This window comes from Cebidichthys violaceus, unplaced genomic scaffold (assembly GCF_023349555.1).
Source record: "Cebidichthys violaceus isolate CVI_PGR_0920_01 unplaced genomic scaffold, fCebVio1.0.p SCAF_12, whole genome shotgun sequence".
NCBI lineage: Eukaryota > Metazoa > Chordata > Actinopteri > Perciformes > Stichaeidae > Cebidichthys > Cebidichthys violaceus.
In genome coordinates this window covers 16,169,586-16,188,662 of record NW_027176285.1, presented here as the reverse complement: position 1 = coordinate 16,188,662, position 19,077 = coordinate 16,169,586, and the positions used below count along the sequence as shown (strand labels likewise).

At 44.8% G+C, this 19,077-nt stretch overlaps 2 protein-coding genes across 2 annotated transcripts; one reads left to right on the top strand and one right to left on the bottom strand.

Moving 5' to 3' along the window:
• The first annotated feature begins 7 nt into the window (after positions 1-7).
• Positions 8-8,470, top strand: dhx29 (DEAH (Asp-Glu-Ala-His) box polypeptide 29). The gene is made up of 28 exons (XM_068706749.1): positions 8-303; positions 881-954; positions 1,101-1,214; positions 1,302-1,431; positions 1,515-1,654; positions 1,735-1,875; positions 1,993-2,119; positions 2,217-2,375; positions 2,719-2,893; positions 3,109-3,229; positions 3,318-3,701; positions 3,793-4,059; positions 4,179-4,322; positions 4,471-4,647; positions 4,793-4,933; positions 5,020-5,164; positions 5,271-5,391; positions 5,561-5,645; positions 5,821-5,909; positions 6,122-6,250; positions 6,402-6,477; positions 6,590-6,814; positions 6,927-7,063; positions 7,206-7,296; positions 7,387-7,674; positions 7,747-7,878; positions 7,992-8,088; positions 8,181-8,470. The coding sequence occupies exons 1-28, from the start codon at positions 141-143 to the stop codon at positions 8,225-8,227; spliced, it is 4,119 nt and encodes a 1,372-aa protein (XP_068562850.1). The 5' UTR covers positions 8-140; the 3' UTR covers positions 8,228-8,470.
• pstpip2 (proline-serine-threonine phosphatase interacting protein 2) lies at positions 8,451-17,112 on the bottom strand. The gene is made up of 14 exons (XM_068706751.1): positions 17,031-17,112; positions 16,153-16,253; positions 13,963-14,037; positions 13,152-13,186; positions 12,931-13,037; positions 12,781-12,843; positions 12,166-12,264; positions 11,535-11,580; positions 11,356-11,435; positions 11,166-11,264; positions 9,953-10,049; positions 9,781-9,865; positions 9,620-9,657; positions 8,451-9,432 (listed from the first exon to the last, which is right to left on the bottom strand). Exons 1-14 carry the CDS (start codon positions 17,061-17,063, stop codon positions 9,380-9,382), a joined length of 1,011 nt encoding a protein of 336 aa, XP_068562852.1. The 5' UTR covers positions 17,064-17,112; the 3' UTR covers positions 8,451-9,379.
• Between the last annotated feature and the right edge of the window lie 1,965 nt (positions 17,113-19,077).

The following is a 19,077-nucleotide window of genomic DNA, read 5'->3' as shown; positions in this document are numbered from 1 at the left end:
ATACGGAGAGAAATACACGTTAGCGTTATTCTTCTTTTAGCCCTCTGTTCACAACCGTAACATTCCAGGACTTGTGCGGATGACTTGGTGTCACGTTGCCGCATAGAGGAGCTGCAGACGGGCAGCGTGTTGGTGCTCAAATGGGCGGAAAGAAGAAGAAATCCGCGGTGCAAGCGGCTACTCCGGTGGCCCTATCAGCGGCAGCGGCAGCGGGCAGGACTGGTGCCGCTGCAGCGGAGGATCCGAAGAAACAGACAGCCAACAACAAGCCGGCTAAACCGGGAAAAGACAACAAGTCTAAAGGTGGTATTTCATGGCTGCTGGTTTCGTAGTTCGAGGGGGAAAAAAACACCGTAAAAGATGAAAACGGTGTTGCTATGGTTATGTTCCAGGCTGTCGTTAGAGCTGCTGTGTTGGATATGCGTCCATATGCAGTGACATCATGTATTGATGATGTATTTTACATGAAGGGTGGTGCATATTCCACTGTTACACCTTTTGCAAATGGGACCTCAATGTAGTCCCTCGTTGTATTCTTAATGTAAGTTATTTGTCATATAAAAAATACCAAAATGTGTTCAGCTCTCTTCCCTCTCTTCATTTCATGTCGTGGAGCGTGACACCATCCTGCTGTGAGACTTCAGACATGATCAGACTAAACAGTTCATCATGTAATAAACAGAACGCATATTTATTTTTGTTGTGCAGCATGATCTGCATAACAGTGGGTGTCAACATGGAATTTTAAAATAAAGCTTATTGAAACAATTAATGAGTCAGATAACACGATGGTTAGGACAACATGACATATGGCTTCAACATCATTATGCATTGCTTTTTAAGTGACACAATTCTGTTCTTTTTTTTTGACTTCCTCCAGCTCCAAAGACCTACAGTCTCGCCAACACCGCCCAGGTTGACACGGGTGGAGTCACAGACAAGTCGATTCTTAAAGTAAGTCGTCGTTTCGGTAACTTACCGGTGTATTTTATCTGTTTCTCTGCCGTAACATGTTCTTACTAGCTTAATAAGCGAGTGTGTTTCACACTGACAGGCATTCAGACTGTTGATAATGACGGGGATTTGACCCTTTATAACAGGTTGCTATCCAAGCTGAACTAGAGAAGAAGATCATCAAGCTGGTCAATGACTTCAGAGAGGAGAATGGGGACAAAGGGCCCATATCTGGCAGACTTACGAACAAAAAGTTGATGGTAAAAACAAGATCATCTCTCTCTCTTCACGGTTATTACACACTTATACACCTCTGTTGCTTGAGGTTGTCTTGTTTGTGCTTGCAGGACCTGTACACAGCTCTGGAGAAGTTCAACTTCAAGAGAGAACACATTGAGGAGGCGATGAAGAGCAGTGTGCTGTACGGAGGAGACCTCCACTCTGCTCTCGACTGGCTCTGCCTCAACCTTAAAGACGGTAATAGAGCGTCGGCGGTCATCACCACGAGGACACGAGGCTGTTCAAAATGTGACTCTCTTGATTTGTTCTCTCTATACCAGAGGAGCTGCCAGAAGGTTTTACCCAGCAGATGCAGGAGGAGAGTCAGAAGAGCAGGCCCAAGTTCCAGCCTCCCGCTCAGCAGAGAGCTGCAGCCCCGAGCCCCAAAGCACCCAGGAACGACCACAGAGAGCCCGCCAAGGTCTGTCCGTCTGTCTACAGATGTGCGTTGGCTAAAGAGACGCGCGCTGTAACACTAAATCTAAACTTTGTGTTTGCCAGGTCACGGAGAAGGATGAAGCTGCAAGCATGAAGGATTGGATCTTACGTTATGCAGAGCAGAGCAGTGATGAGGAGGAGGAGAAGGAAGAGGAAGCGGGGAAGAAGACCCGCAATCCTGAACTGGAGGAAAAGTTTGATCCAGTAAGTAAAACAAAAAAAGATCAAACTATTTCTTCTTTGTGTAGCTTCTCAGCTCTTGTCAGCAGTAAGGAAGTGGTGATGGTGTAGTGACCATGTGTGTTGTTTCCTGCTGAATAGAACGACAGGTATTTGGCCCTTACTGCTCAGTTGTACGACGCAAAAGAAATGGCAGCTGTTTCCAAGACTAAAGGAGACAAGGCGGGCCAGAGGATGGCACAGGACAGGATACGCATCATACAGCAAGGTGAGTGAGCTCTGACCATTATGTGCAGAGAATAAACTATTGTTTCTCTAACTCCCCCTTTGACTTATATAGAACACATCTGTTATTCTGTTTCCAGAGATGAAGCCACTGGAGTCCCACCCTGTGTTCAATCCAGCTCTGAAGGTGGTCAACGCGCCTCAGAAGGAAAAGAAGATGCTTCCTGTCAGCGAGGACAAAGAGGATGTCAGCTTCAGCTTATTTGAACAAAAAGAAAAGGCCCCTCCTGCGGCGAAAGGTTCGCAAATGAACACCATCTGAGCCGAGCGGCTTTAACGGAACACGTGGAACATGCTGTGCTTCAACGTGAAACTCAAGCCCAATATACGGTTTACTACCTCTGGTATAGATGCTGTGCACACACAGATCACATCCATATCACTAACTACAGCCAAACCTGGGATTTTAACACATAAGCCATATGAATCGGTGTTTAATATTCTGCCGTATCAAACCATTAGATACACATTCAGAACATTTGTGGAGCCGTCTGCACAATTACGTCTCTGTACTAAGTTTGGTCGCAAATTCATGATGACAAGGTTTAGAGATTTACATTTTTACTTCTTTTTTCCCCGCAGCTCCAGTTGCGAAAAAGAACGAGCCGAAGGACATTCGCAATTTCGACTACACGGCTCGCAGCTGGACGGGGAAGTCTCCCAAACAGTTCCTCATCGACTGGGTCCGAAAGAATCTGCCCAAGAGTCCACCGCCGGCTTTTCACAAGGTTGCTGCTGGCAGATACTGGAGATCCAAGTATGTGTGTGTGTGTGTGTGTGTGTGTGTGTGTGTGTGTGTGTGTGTGTGTGTAGCTCCATGATATAATCTCCTTTGTGTTGTCTCTATTGAAGAATGAAGTAACCCTGCAGTAGTAGACTTTAGTCCTATTTGAGATAACTCTGTTCTTATAATCGGTGTATAACGACATCTATAAATATTTTGTGTGGATTTGATGTCTTTGCATCCAACAGGGTGCGTGTGCAAAGGACTGAAGACGTTCTCGAAGTTTGTCCAACGATCTTGACGGAGGACAGCATGCAGGCTCAACATCTGGCAGCCACACTGGCACTCTACACCCTGATTAAAGGACAGGTAACGCATGTCACCAGGCAGAGTTCTTCTCATTCTGACCCCGATCCTCCTGTAACAACCACCGTCCCTCTCGACCGTCCTCTCTCAGTCAGTGCACCAGCTCCTCCCTCCGACCTACAGAGACGTGTGGCTGGAGTGGAGAGACAGCGAGCAGCAGCAACAGGAAGAGAGTCGCACTGCTGCCAACAAACCCCGAGACCAGTTCATCTCCCGGCTCCTGACCAGACTCAAACAGCAGCAGAACCAGGAACAAAGCCTGGAGTTGGGATCCCAAGGCCAGCCGGGGCTGGGCAGTGCTGGGGATGAAGAGCCTGAAGAGTCCTGGGAGAACCTGGCTGGTCTTGATATTGGGGAGGGAGGTCAAGAACTGGAGGACAAGAGTGAGAAAAGAGGGAAGGGGGAGGGGGCACTTGAGGCATCCAGAGAGCTCTTGATGAAGCTGAGGAAGTCCCCGCTGGCCCACAAACTGAAGGTAAAGACACATACGCATCGTACTTTACCATATTAAAGCTATTTCAATCCTAAAGGTGCATGAACTGAACCTAAGTAAATCCACCTTCAAGGCACAGCGAGAGCAGCTTCCTGTCTTCCAACACCGGCACCGGGTCCTGGAGGCTCTGCAGCGCCACCCTGTGGTGGTGGTGGCCGGTGAGACGGGCAGCGGAAAGAGTACCCAGATTCCTCAGTTCCTCTTGGAGGAGCTGCTAACGGGAGGAAAAGAGGCGAAGCCCTGCAACATCGTGGTGACCCAGCCCCGCAGGATCTCTGCCATGAGCCTGGCCTGCAGAGTCAGCGAGGAGATGGGCTGCGAGGATGGACCGGGATCAAAGGTTTGGGCCTGAACATAAAACCTTTAGCTTAGCTCTTGGGTAAACCATAATGTAGCCAGACGGGATGCACTGTCGCCTGCTTTTAATGAGTTTGTTTTAATGTTGAAATCGGGTTTCAGTCGTCGCCGTGCGGGTACCAGATCCGGATGGAGAACCAGTCTGGGGAGTGGACCCGCCTGCTGTACTGCACCACTGGAGTCCTGCTCAGGAAGCTGCAGCATGACCGACACCTCAGCTCCCTGACGCACATCATCGTAGACGAGGTACTGACGGGATCTCATCAAGCACCCTGTGTGACGATGAGAAGTTAGAAGTGTCCTCTGCCAGTCGCCTTGAGCTCTCAGCTAACCCCTAACGATCCACAGACCTGTAGTCTGTTCTCACTGCACCGCTTCCCCTCCATCCTCTCAGGTCCACGAGCGCAGCGTCCAGTCAGACTTCCTGCTAACCATCCTGAAGGACGTTGTCATGAGGAGATCAGACCTGCAGCTGATCCTCATGAGCGCCACAGTGGACTGCAACAAGTTCTCCAACTACTTCAACCGCTGCCCAGTGATCAACATTCCCGGGAGGACTTTCCCAGTGGAGGTAAGAGGAGCTTGTGTAGTTCAACCGTTCCTTTTGTCTATATAAGCTGCATCTGGTTTGCAATAAATCCCATCCCAGATGTATTTCAGTGACATGGCAGAGGAAGCGGGATGTTTTCAATCTCATGTTGTTGTTGTTTTTTTAGGTGTTCCACTTAGAAGATATAGTGGAGCAGACGGGGTACATCCTGGAAAAGGACTCTGAGTACAGCCAGAGAATCCTTGAAGACGAGGAGGAAGTCAGCATCTCTATCACACAGAAAGGGGGCAAGACGTCACAGCACCAGGTAGTGTTGGCTGTCTGCAGCAGGAACACGGTACGAGTGATGGTGGAGTTTTATCCACGGGTGTTACTGACTTCCGTCTGTTCCAGGAGGTGATATTGAGGGACTCCTCCTCCGGCTGGGACCTGGGTCCAGATCTTGACCACTTCAGCAGCAGGACTCGGCAGGTGCTGCAGTACATGAACCCTAATAAGATCAATATGGACTTACTGGTGGACCTCATCGACTATCTAGGTAACACTAACACGTCATCATGCTCGTTTCCGCCAGCACAAAGTACATCATCATGCACCTTTAGCTCTTGTGAGTTACATTTCTGTCATTGTTTGTCTTCTGCCAGACAAGTCCCCACAGTTTGCGGAGCTGGATGGAGCCGTTCTCGTGTTTCTCCCGGGTCTGGCTCACATCCAGCAGCTCCACGACCTTCTCTCCTCAGACAAGAGGTTCAGGGACAAAAACAGGTGACACACACACACACACACACACACACACACACACACACACACACACACACACACACACACACACACACAAAGACTGATCTGATCCATGATGCGCTGCACCAAACACAGAATGGTGAAGCACACGTACACTGTACAGTTCACTCCACTCACGTCGGTCTCTTTTTAGGTACAGGATCGTTGCTCTCCACTCCACTCTCTCTTCAAAGGACCAGGCTGCTGCCTTCACGGTGCCACCTGCTGGATTTAGAAAGGTACTTCTGAACGTGGCGTAGTGAAGCGTTGAGAAACAGGAACACGGAACAATCAAGCTGATGTCGTACGATTTTATTAGAGCTGTGTTCCTCATCTTAGAATAAAACTAAATCTTTACTAGATCTATTCACTGATCCTTCACATCCCCTCTGCTCTGCTCTGCGTCTCCTTCAGATCGTCTTGTCGACTAACATTGCTGAGACAGGTGTGACTATCCCCGACGTTGTGTTCGTCATCGACACCGGAAAGACTAAAGAAAATAAGTAAGGGCTCAGGAACAACATCAGGAGAGACTGTAATGATATTATACTACCTTCTATTAAGATTGCAGAAGTAAATTCTGACATGGTGACGGTACTGGAAAGGTCAGAGGATACATTATCTAGGATATCTAGATACTTCTACTAGAACCACCGACGGATGGACGTTCCCATCCCTAGAAGGTGACTTAACTCCGGTCTACTGTGTCGTTCAGGTACCATGAGAGCAGCCAGATGAGTTCCCTGGTGGAAACTTTTGTTTCCAAAGCGAGCGCCTTCCAGAGGCAGGGGAGAGCGGGACGAGTGCAGAACGGCTTCTGCTTCAGGCTCTATCCAAAGTTCAGGTACGGAGGTCATCGTTCGTTTTGTAGACACAAAGCAGGAAAACATGTAAATTCCCGTTATGTATAAAGAAGGCGCTCATAAAAGACGACGGTACATGTTTGAGGCCATGTGCTGATCTGTTCTGCTCTTGTTTGACCCTCTTGACATCAGGTTTAACTCCTTCATGGATTACTCCATTCCAGAGATTCTACGGGTCCCACTGGAGGAGCTCTGCCTTCATATCATGGTATAAAGCCACAGAAATATACACTCACAAAAAACACTTGTACCTCCTACCACCGAGGAATCATTATCTAAGCTTCTGTTCAAGGCCTCCTCCACTCCCCTCTCTCTGGTAGAAATGTCAGTACGGCTCCCCGGAGGACTTCCTGAGCCGGGCCCTGGACGCCCCTCAGCCCCAGTCGGTCAGTAACGCCGTCAACCTGCTGAGGAAGATCGGCGCGTGTCACGCCGACAATCACCTCCTCACCCCTCTGGGGCACCACCTGGCGGGTCTGCCCGTCAACGTGAAGATTGGCAAGATGCTCATCTACGGAGCTATCCTCGGCTGCCTGGAGCCCATAGTACGTCCCGCTGCCTTGTTATTCAGAAGCACTCTGACCATATTTATTTAGACTAACGTCTCTGTATTAGGTCATCGCTGTAAATTGCTTATTAAGAAGAGGTTCGTTTCAGGCAACCATCGCGGCAGCAATCTCGGAGAAGTCTCCCTTCTCCACGCCGATGAACAGGAAGGAGGAAGCCAACCTGGCCAAAGGCGCCCTGGCATTGGCCAACTCTGATCACCTGACGATATACAACGCATACCAGGGGTGGGAACTTTTAAAGGCTCGACTTCAAACGCAGACTTAGGGTTTTCATTTAGGAGCGTATTTGGGATTTTTAGAAGAAATAATCATTACAACAGCTTCCTCTCTGATAACCCATCTTTCTGTTCGCCCGTCACACCGTTAGGTGGAAGAAGTCACAGACTGACGGACAACGAGCAGAGATGTCCTTCTGTAGAACACACTTCCTCAATCGCACCGCTCTCATTACAATAGAGGTAACACACACACATGTACACATGTCGGTCATCTCTAGCCTAAATAGACCTCCCGTCTGACCCCGTGTGTTCGATCCGTCTTCTATCCAGGGTGTGAAGCACGAGCTGATGAGGATGATGGAGCAGGCGGGTTTTTGGTCGTCCCGCTCCAAGCCACAGGCGGCGGCGGCGCTGTCCAAGCACCAGATCTCCGTCCTGAACGCGGTGCTGACGGCGGGGCTCTACGACAGCGTGGCCCGGGTCCTGTGCACCCCGTCTGTGGACGTGCTGGAGCGAGTGGTCTGCACGGTGGAGACGCCCCAGGGCAAGGCTCAGGTCCACCCGTCCTCTGTGAACCGCAACCTGCAGACACACGGCTGGCTGCTGTACCAGGAGAAGGTAGGAGGGGAAGAGTGTGTGGTGTCTGCTTACCTCCAAGTCGCATGTGTGCTGATCAGTGTTAATCCACAGGTGAAGTACACTAAGATCTACCTGCGAGACACCACCCTGATATCTCCTTTCCCCATGCTGCTGTTCGGAGGCGACATCGATATCCAGCACAGAGAGCGGCTCATCTCACTCGATGGATGGATCCACTTCCAGGTCAGAGGTCGCCGGGGTTTGGCTCGGGAATTGTCAAAACTGTCCGTGACTTTGTAGGCCAAGGAAATGGATCTTAATCCAAGTTTACTGAATTCAATCCATTTTGCTTACAGGCTCCTGTGCGGATTGGTGTGATCTTCAAACACCTGAGGAAGCTGATGGACTCTCTGCTGGAAAAGAAGCTGGAGAACCCGAGGATGAGTCTTGAGGGTAAGCGCGAGCATCACAATACGACAAGTGAACACTTTTGTAGTGCTTCTTATATGTGGAAATCAGCTGAAACCTTCCTCTGTCTGCTGTAGGTGAGCGGACCATCCAGATGATTCTGGATCTGATCCAATCGGAGTGATATCGGACCACCAAAGGATCCGATTGACCCTGAAGAACCAACATCAAAACCTTTTGTTACACCGTCGACAGACCTGGTGTTCCTGCAGACGGATGTGGACGTCCTGAAGATGAACCGATGCTTACCGAGAACTCTTACTCACATTGAGGAGGACTGTATCATGAGAAATGCGGAAACTTTAGGGCAAAAAGTAGTAAAATGATGTTGACAAATGCGGTGGAAATAAAGCTGTACACATTTTTATTTGGATCTTTCATTGTGCCACGGTTATAAAACACATAGAGTACTGTCTTACACATTGTATAAATAACAAGTAGCAGGCGAGGATGCAGGCAAACAGACACATAGTAAGTTAGAGATGCAATTGGAAAGAAGACGATGAACTGGGAGTAGAGGAACGTTCAGAGAACATCGGTGAAACACCAGCAGGTCAGCTGCACAGTGACCTTTACTCCTGCAGTTTCAAACTTAATCACAGTTTGTAGCAATTTCTACAAATGATGTGTTCAACATAAATAAAGCAAAATCAAAGTGCAAATATTCCAACAATTCTCAAGTATTCAGAAAGCATTGCATGTTATCGTCACACACACACACACACACATCTGTTTTAATCACCTGAATGTAAATCTAGGGCATAGAGCTGACTTTACTTTCTTACAATAGAAAATGAGCCTGTTGTTCAGCACATGCAACTGTCAAACAAAAAGAACAGGACTTTCATAGAAAGGAATAAGCAAGACAGGGCCTCTAGTGATGCACTTACTGCACGCTGTTAGCAAATGAGAGCGCGTTGTTGTCAGTCAGCTGACCTGCTACTCTCACATCTCAGCGGAAATGAAAACAAGTCAACAGATCTCAGTTTACTTTATAATCGTGAATCTCGAGTTAAAATGTGAGAAAAGCATAGCTCCACAAAACATGAATACACAACTGAAGCAACATTAAGATGTACAAAACACTTCATTTACTGCTCTGATTATAAAACTGGCATATTCACGATACCTTACCTAGACATGTGTGTGTACGCAGTAATGACACTCATTGTTACAGGAAATCACAAAACAGGAAGTGATGAGACTCACAACCTCTCATTACAAAGTGCCAGCGCTGCATTGGGATGCACAATGACTTCTCCAGCAGGTCCGCATGCTAGTACTGGATCACGCTGTACCCCGCGTCCTGCACTGTTGAGTAGACTGTATCTGCAACCGCAGCAGAGATCAACACAATGAGGTGGTGAAGTATGAAAAGCAGACGCGTGCAGTTGACAACAAAGCCACAAACACAAACTTTATGTTGTGAATGTGACAATTATCAATAGAAAATAAAATGTAAAATGTAAATAAAGTGTTCCCATGGATGCATTTATATAAAAACACACACATATACCTCCACTGTTGTTTGCTGGATCGGGTAAAGGCCCCCTCCTGCAAATTCACAAAACAAGGTCAACAACAAGTCAGTAAGTGTTCTGAACATGTGGTTGAAATACTAAATGGAAGGAGAGACGCATCGACAGACAGGTGGCGGCTCTTCTCTTTTTCGTGTACCTGATGATTGGTGGAGGCTGCCGAGAGGGCGGAGCTACAGCTGGAGGCCTCTGATCACAGTAGAAGTTGTCATACAGAACCGGAGCTGTTGAGAGAGGACAATGAAGATTGTTCGCATAACCCAGCCCTGGTTGATTATTGATGCCACAGTATTGTGAATGAGTATTCCTACCTGGTGGTTTGTCACCGGTCTGCCTGAGGTTGACAAAGTGTTCAATATCTTCCTGGACATCGCACTGTTCCAGAGACTTCCTCACTTCCTCATACAGCTGTGCACGCACACACACACACACACACACACACACACACACACACACACACACACACACACACACACACACACAGACAGGAAAACAATGGTCAGAGTCCAATCAAGAAATGTTTTATAGGTTTGTCCAAGAAAGTTTTTATTAGTTCGCAGATGACTTTAAACCTGCACAAATTTGGCCACTCGGTGCAGCTTAACCAGTTGTAAACCAGGCAGCAACCTCCGGGTCTGAAAAGTGAAGCCAATGCAGGTGCATGTGTCTTAGACTTGCATTCTCTCTAGTGTCCAGCAGGGGGCGACTCCTCTGGTTGTGTAGAAGTCTAGACTAAAATGACTCTACTTCTCTCTTGAGTTATTCCCTCAGTAAACATTGTAAACATGAGTTTATGGTCTCAATCTCTAGTTTCAAGTCTTCTTCAATACAGCATGATGTTCATTTAGTACATTATGCTCCATTTAGAGTCAAACAGACCATAAAGCAGGGGATGATTTAGGGGGTGTGGCTACCTTGTGATTGACAGGTTGCTGTCATGTCTTAGTCCGGTCTGGTCGTTGTCTGTGTTTTCGTCTTACAACTTGAACACTTTAACATCATGTTTTCACTTCATGAAAGTTAATCATAACAATTTTTGGTCACCGGAAAATTACTTATTCAGCATTTGGTTGTTCTTAGCTCCGCCCTCTCGTGTCACTTCTGGTTGCAATAAAAAAAAAACAAGATGGCGACCTCGTGGCTTCAAACTAACAGGTGACATGACGGTGACTACGGCCACTTCTCATACAGGCTATGCTGCAACCTTATAACGTTGATACAGTGTTAGCATAGCAAGCAGTGGCCCGTTTACACAACCAGCAGGTACCGAGCCACACAAGCATTCATTTAAAGTCAAGTTTGGCTCCACCTGGTGAATGTAAATACTCTTCTTCTAGCTCTGGTTTGGTCTCCACCAACTCCTGAGGGAAACACTCCTCTATGTTCACCAGCTAGTTGCCAACTGTGTCTGTCTGCTGGGAGCTCAACAGCGGAACTAACAAGCCATACTACTTATTATCATCATGAGACTCTGCAGTTTGAATAGTGACGATAGCAGCTAGCTGCTGTAGCTGTGGGCCTGACCTCGTCACTGGTCACACACTGCTGGGACAGCTGGTTGAGGTGAGTCCAGACCGTGTTTCTCAGAAAGTTAATGCGCTCCATTGCCTGTTTCTCAAACATCTGCGGAGGAAAACACAACACACACACAATTAGCTCATTTACATGACGTATGTTACTTTCAAGCTTTTGGGATGTAACCAAACAGTCTCACCTCACAGGCTTTGACATGCTCCTTCAGCCATTCATCTCTAACCTTTCCCACTATGGTCACATTCTGATGGTATAGTCTGTCTGCCAGTCAAACACAGACACCAAACAGTCAAAAGCTAGCATTAATAACCAAACGCACTGCATTAACCACTACGGTGCCTCGTGATGTCTGCGGCTTACCCGCTTCTTCTGCATTCTGTTTGGCATGCTGTGCTTTTGAGAAGAGCTGAAAGGTGATACATGAAGAACACATGAAGTCTAAGGTGAACAAGTGACAGAAATGACTTGCACACATAAGGTCAATCTGGTGGCTCTCAGACAGATCAGTGACACACAGAGAGGAAGTCTGAGGAACAAAGACACAACATCTATAAAGAAGATATCTACAACGGACTCAAGAGAGGACTCAGCGAAGCACATTGCTCCACCAATAGTGGTGGAAATCACTCAGTATTTTACAAAATGATGAGTAATTACTTTGTGTGTTAACAGCATTCTGGTGTGTAAATAAGTGCTGCTATGTTCTTTTATATGTCATAAAATATGATGGAATATGTGTACATAGTTCACTTCAATAACAGACCTATTTGAACATATTCTTATATACTTGTTTGTTTGTTTTTCATATTCTATTGTACATACGATACACTTTTATTTGTAGTTATATCTTTATACTATTGTACTGTGTTTATAGTTAAGCATCAATCACTAACAGAGTTCCTTGTACATGCAAAGGTGGATAAAATACATATTCCATATATGTCTTTAATTCATCCTCCATGGGTGAGAAGCAGCGCGTTCGTCACCGTACCTTATCTATCTGCTTGGTGTTGTTGGTGTTGGTGTTTCGATTCATGTTCTGATCGGCTTCTTCTTTGTCTCTGCATTTCTGCTCGTACGTCTTCTTTGACTGGGGACGACATCGCAGTAAACGTTGATGAATCGTAAACTGTTCGTCTGATGACGTCAGCGGTGTTCTCTCCCACTGGGCTTCTTTTCATTTACATTGAATTGTTGCACAAGTACTTCTTCTTTCAGCCGTGACTTTGATGGCATTAAATGCCGCTTTTGTTCACTTCCCAGAGTGGTCAACGCAACTTCCTCATCCAAAGAGGAAGCACAGGGATAACATGCATTTTCACCATTTTCACAAGAAAACTGAAACTCTTCTGACATGAACCACGAACGGACTGAAACAGGCTTGGTACTATCACTTTAAGGCTCTTAGATGTAGATAGCGGTGGAGTGGTTCGGCTTTGGTATAGGTGGGTCAATTACTGCTTATCATTACTGCTTATCAGCTTATTAATAACACAATACAAGGAAAGGGAAAAGTTCTCAAGGGAAAGTCTGAAAGTTCCCTTAAAGTAATTGATTTCCTGTTGAGCCTGTAAACGATTAACTGTGTGTTTCAGTCTTTACTTACATCCATTGTCTTCTTGAAATGTGTGGACTTCTGTTTGTGGAGAGCATCCATCTGTTGCTCCATCTGAAATGACAATGTTGCATCTAGTCAACAACTTGCAGAGCTGCCACAGTCTGCTCGGTGCGTCACTGCGCCGACGAAGCCGCCAACCTTCTTCCTCGCTTCTTTTTGTCTTTCTCTGAATTCTTCCAGTTTCTTGGCCTCCTCCCTCATGCTCTGAGCCAGTTGTAAGTGTGACAGACTCACATGTTCAGTCTCTGCAAGGGTTACAACATCAAAGATTTATATTCTGAGCCCAACAGAGAACACAAACTAAAACAAACGGTAAATAATGGAGAAAGGAGGCGTTACTGAAAATGTTAAGTACTTACGTAACTTGAGCATGTCCAGGGATCGCTTTAACGTGCTTAGAAAGCAAAAGAAAAGAAGGTAACAGAGGGATTCTACACAACTTCAGTTCATCCATAAGACACTTTAAAGTCCACTACGTAGTCCTCGGTTTGGGTGCATTGTGCACAAAGCAGTCAGTTTCACGACTAAAAGGAATCTTTTTCAGTACTTTCTAGACACAGAATAAGTGGATGGATTAAAAAAAGGCTTTAAAATACATTCTACTGCCTCTCTTAAAATGCATTTGCTTAAACCTGCAGATACTTTCAGTTCACATTATGCTTTTTGGTGAGAAAACACTGAATGTAAACGTTTGCTTGTTTACAAAAAGGTATTAATAAGCTACCGAGCATTTACTAAGTGAATCATTCTGTTTGCCTGTCCCCCGCTAGTCCTCCTTCCTCTTCACACACAGAAACAAACAGCTTTGACAAAGTCATGCTGATCATGTGACAGAATGGGAAGTAGACTTGCTGAAAGCAGAAACCACGTGTAAACACCGACACACACAGTGAGACGGACCAGAACAACATTAGGAGTAAGTAGTTGCAGCAAAGCATGGAATCCACTTTTCTACCTTCAAACTGTGAACCACAGAGTCAACGATCTGCTGAACCACAGAGTCAACGATCTGCTGAACCACAGAGTCAACGATCTGCTGTCACTTGTGTTTCTGCATCCAAACTAACAGGCGTTAACGTCAGACTCCCTCGTTTCGTTTTCGGAGGCTCACTGTATAAATAGATGTGGTCAAACACACAAGAACAGCATCTCAGCACCGAGATGGCTTACTTCATCTCGTTGTGTCCACACACCTTCTTGGACAAACCAAGGAGGTCCTTGGCGTACTTCTCTTCAACCGATGCCCTGAAGAGAAACACCCAGAAACAGAGAACAGGTCAACCCGTTATCTGCACACAACGCGGTCATTGTGCTCAGCCTGTGGACACGCTTAGAAACGGACATCACAAATAAGATAAGATAATCCTTTTACAGTCCCACAGCTGGGAAATGTGCAAATAAGCTTGCACATTTTTCATATTTGATGCAAATGTTCACATCGAATGTGAATGTATGACTAAATGTATATTGACATGCATCATATGTGTGGAATAAGACAAGAACAGATTCAAAAACAACCCTGCTGCCTGTAGTAAGGTAAAATCAAAAGCATTCATACATGTTTGGAAAAAGACAGAGCAGCAAGGAAACCAGGAAATACCTGCTGAGACATTTGTTTTTATTTCTAATGACCTGATTTCTTTATTTATCTATTGAGAACGGACAATCAGGAACTCCACAGAAACTCAAATAACAAGGTGCAACCTTCAGAATACGCCACAGAGGCTTTCTGTGTGTAAGGACACGTGTTGTGATGGGACACACATGTTCTGTAAGTCACATAGTTCTGATCTTCTGTGAATCTAAAGTGAATATGATGCACATTAAATGTCCACAATACATTCTATAATGTTTACATATTTGCTTTATTTATATTCTATATGTTACTTATTTATGTATTTACTGTACATGTATATATATCATACATAAACCTGACATGACATAATTAAATTGGGTTTCTTACACTCAGCATGTGTCCTGTGTGAGTGTGTGTGTGTGTGTGTGTGTGTGTGTGTGTGTGTGTGCGCGTGTGTGTGCGTGTGTGCGTGTGTGTGTGTGTGTGTGTGTGTGTGTGTGTGTGCGTGTGTGTGCGTGTGTGTGTGTGTGTGTGTGAGTGTGTGCGTGTGTGGTTGTGTGTGTGTGTGTGTGTGTGTGTGTGTGTGTGTGTGTGTGTGTGTGTGTGTGTGTGTGTGTGAGCATGACACTGAGATAAGTGTGAAACAGGATTTGGGGAACTCTTGCATCTTGTGGCTTTAAAAGTGCTTTTCATTCGTACGTGAGGAAAGTTTCAGTGATGTTATTGTGAAATATCCTCTTATGCTACATCCTCAGCTGTGTGTTTTATGACACTTGTACTTCAGTCGAATGAAATGGATGAAAGGCAGAGCGCATGTCACCGGCTGCCAACTGAAGGGGACGGAAAACTGATCACACGAGGAAGGAGGAAATCTAAATTCAAATGTCAAACTTTGTATGACTCCGTTATAAAATCTATCTCCATGATGTGTTTTCACACACACACACACACACACACACACACACACACACACACACACACACACACACACACACACACACACACACACACACACACACACACACTTGCTCTGTTCCTCTTCTAAGAAGAATCTATTTACACTGGTCTACCACAATGCAGTAGTGTGCAGGAATACACACTTTTAGAATGAATCTAAAAATACAAAAACTCTTCCAGAATATTACCGTAATCAGACGTGAGTGTGGCTGCAACACATTGTGAGAAACACATTATTTTGGTGTGTAGAAAGTAGTGCATTTGAAGCTTTCTGGCATTTAACAATGTTTGTATCATAACATTAACCAATTTTATGCTATTACCAGCAAATTATTTCTCGCTAACTCTAATATATTCTCATATATTTTATTGAAAAAAGGTCAAACCTCACATTATGTTACAGACCAACCAAATACAGCATGCTATAACATTCTTTAAATATTCAGAAACTCAAGAAAACCACCTGTATGCATTCATTCATCTGATTTCAACGCCGTTAATAGAACTCGTTCTTTCTCTCCTTCTTGTCACTGAAGACTACTTCCCATTTTCTGGTGCATCAGCATGTAAACTGAGCGTCTTCATGTCAGTCTTTGATTGCCTCATGTCCACCCACACAGGACATGTCCCTGCGTCTCAGACTCATTAACTTACCCACTTCCCTTTACTAACAGTTCACTCTTTCCTCAGCTTTCATTTTCACCTCATCTGACTCTCAAACCTCGCAAACACAACTAACTGTATAGATTGTTTTCAGCCACTTCACGCCCAACTTCAAGTTCATTTTGTGTCAATAAAGCTGATACTGATGCAGATCATGTCATTACCTGGCCTTCATGAAGTCCTCCACCTCCTTGCACGTCCTCTTGCCATCGTTGAGGTACTGGATGATTGAATCATAGCCACCAGTGCAAGTCAGGTCACAGTTCTGTCAACGACATGGACAACATTTCATTCTGGTCACCGGCTTCGGTTTTAGAGATTGTAGTAAAGTGGGGGTTGCTTGTTTTCGATTATATGTCCAGTTTATGGATATATGTTATTAGAACATTATTGCTTTAAAGCAGATCCCTCACAGATGTTAGGGTATACTGGCTGCTATCGGACCAGCGCCTGTCTAAACCTGTGAAGATCCAGAGACATAAATAGACACTTTACACACGGAGGTCTTAGACACTGAGATGTAAATTGATGTTTTGAATGGAGCGTCTCCATGATTGAGGTAAGCTGAGGGAGCCAGCCTGTAATCATCCTCACCTTGCAGAGGAGAAAGGTTGACTTTCTCTCTCTATAACAGACATGAAGCCATGCAGCTGCATCACTAATAATATAAAGTCGACCTCACTACATGCAAATATGTTTAATTATGCACCACATGTATCTGACAGCTGTACTAACAGATGTGTTGCAGATAAAGGTCAGATTAAAGTCTGCTCCAGCTCAACACACTACAACAATACAATGCTGTTTACACATGAATGCACCAGTAGAACATAAGTGATATAATATATAATAACACCATAGGGACAGTTGTTGTGCTCTTCTGCAATATTATTTTACTTAGCTGAGTATTTATACAGTTTAATATTAGTATTAGTACTTTTATACATACATCAGCTACCAGGAGAGGGGAGGTGGAACCTATTTGATGAGACCAAAGAATAAAAGTATTTCATGAATAAAAAACACCAAAACAGACACTCACCCAGAAGAAGTCCTTAAAATGTAGATTTTTCATAATTGTAACAGAGGCCAGCAGGGCGGTGCGGACGCGTCTGAGAGCGGACTGTGACGTGAAGCACTTTGGTTGTTAAAGCGACAGGAACAATGTGGGCTGGGCAGCCTTCCAATCGACGCATGCGCAGTGTGACGAATATAAACTTCTGCCTGCCGTGCTTTACAGTTTTGGTGACTTGAATTAGAAAAAGGAACTGATAATATCCGATAAATGATGTATAAATAATAACATGAACACGTTCATAGATTTAGACTCATTATGAATTATTCCTGTGATTTCTGATGTTTGAACAATTGTATTATTTTTTTCATTCAAGTAAAACAATTTATAATTACTTATTATTATCATCTATTATGTTTTAATTGTATCTAGAATAAAAAATTAAAATGCTCATGCTGTGGTTATTTTATAGAGAGAGAGAGAGACAGAGAGAGAGAGAGAGAGAGAGAGAAAGACAGAGAGGGAGAGAGAGAGAAAGACAGAGACAGAGAGGGAGAGAGAGACGAGAGAGAGAGAGAGAGAGAGAGAGAGAGAGAGAGAGAGAGAGAGAGGGAGGGAGGGAGGGAGGGAGAGAGAGAGAGAGAGAGAGAGGGAGGGAGGGAGGGAGGGAGAGAGAGAGAGAGAGAGGGAGAGAGACAGGGAGAGAGAGAGGGATGAGGGAGGGAGGGAGGGAGGGAGGAATGGATGGATGATAGAAGTTGAATTTGAGTGTGCTGCCACCTGGTGACTGATAGAGGTATATACAGGGTTTATAGGTTTGAAGTGAAAAAAGAGACATGGAATAAGTTCAGTGATGGAGGAAGTATTCAGATTGTGTGAAAGTATCATATCCCACAATAGAGAACTCTGTACTTCTTGGTGTAACGATCTGAAGTGGCTCATTTATGGTCTTTATTTTTACAGTTTAAGTCTGAAAGAATCAGCATAATTGAAAACCTGGCTTGTACTCTCTTTTTTAATAAAGGATGTACACACTTAATGGAGCCGTATGCCTGTCATGTTATATATATATATATATATATATATATATATATATATATATATATATATATATATATATATATATAAAAAAATACTAGATATATGCTAGTTCCAGCTAACCTGTTAAAAGACAAACATTAGTTTAGTTTTGATGTTTTCCCTATAAAAACACACACACACACACACACACACACACACACACACACACACACACATACACACACACACACACACACACACACACACACACACACACACACACACACCTTCCTATTACCTGCCCCTCTTTCACAGAGTGGTGGAGGAGGCAGGTAGTTTATTTCCAGAGAAATCTTACACAATAAATGTTCCTTACAACAACAACAACAACAACAACACAAATGTGTGATGACAGGCTGAATCACATGACTAAGAATTACATATGTACAATTACTCTGATAAGCAAGTTCTTATTGAGAACAACCTCCCTCTCTCTCTCTCTCTCTCTCTCTCTCTCCCTCTCTCTTCCTATCTCCCTCTCTCGCTCTCTCTCCCTCTCTCTCTCTCTCTCTCTCTCTCCCTCTCTCTTCCTATCTCCCTCTCTCGCTCTCTCTCCCTCTCTCTCTCTCTCTCTCTCTCTCTCTCTCTCTCTCTCTCTCTTTCCCTCCCTCTCTCTCTCTCTCTCTCTCCCTCTCTCACACTATGTAAGCTGTGACCATAAAAGACGATCTGGGACGACGTTTTTCAGCGCTGCTATCAGCAGAGAGGACCACACCTTTTGCAACCATGTGAGCTTTGTGCACACCAGGTGAACTAGTTTGTCCTTCACTGCATTGTTGTTTCTCCACTATATTCATACCACAGTTAATAGGTATAAGTACATTTTCAATGTATCCTATACATTCCAGAAGCCTGATTGTCTAATATTCAAAAAAGAAAAAGGAAAGATTAGAGGAAAATTCAAAGAAACTACTTATTCTTTCCCACCTCATTAATCAAATCACAACTCCTCAGATGTTGCATATGAAGTAGTATATGAAGTAGTATTTTACGC

Bases quoted from the DNA above. Each gene is read 5' to 3' on its own strand.
- dhx29 (XM_068706749.1), top strand. From the start codon at position 141: ATGGGCGGAAAGAAGAAGAAATCCGCGGTGCAAGCGGCTACTCCGGTG. The intron at 6,251-6,401 runs GTACGGAGGTCA...TCTTGACATCAG, and splicing joins AGGCTCTATCCAAAGTTCAG to GTTTAACTCCTTCATGGATT. The intron at 7,297-7,386 runs GTAACACACACA...TCTTCTATCCAG, and splicing joins CCGCTCTCATTACAATAGAG to GGTGTGAAGCACGAGCTGAT.
- pstpip2 (XM_068706751.1), bottom strand. From the start codon at position 17,063: ATGAAAAATCTACATTTTAAGGACTTCTTCTGG. The intron at 11,436-11,534 runs GTAAGCCGCAGA...TTTGACTGGCAG, and splicing joins ACAGAATGCAGAAGAAGCGG to ACAGACTATACCATCAGAAT. The intron at 9,658-9,780 runs GTACACGAAAAA...GTGAATTTGCAG, and splicing joins CAGCCTCCACCAATCATCAG to GAGGGGGCCTTTACCCGATC.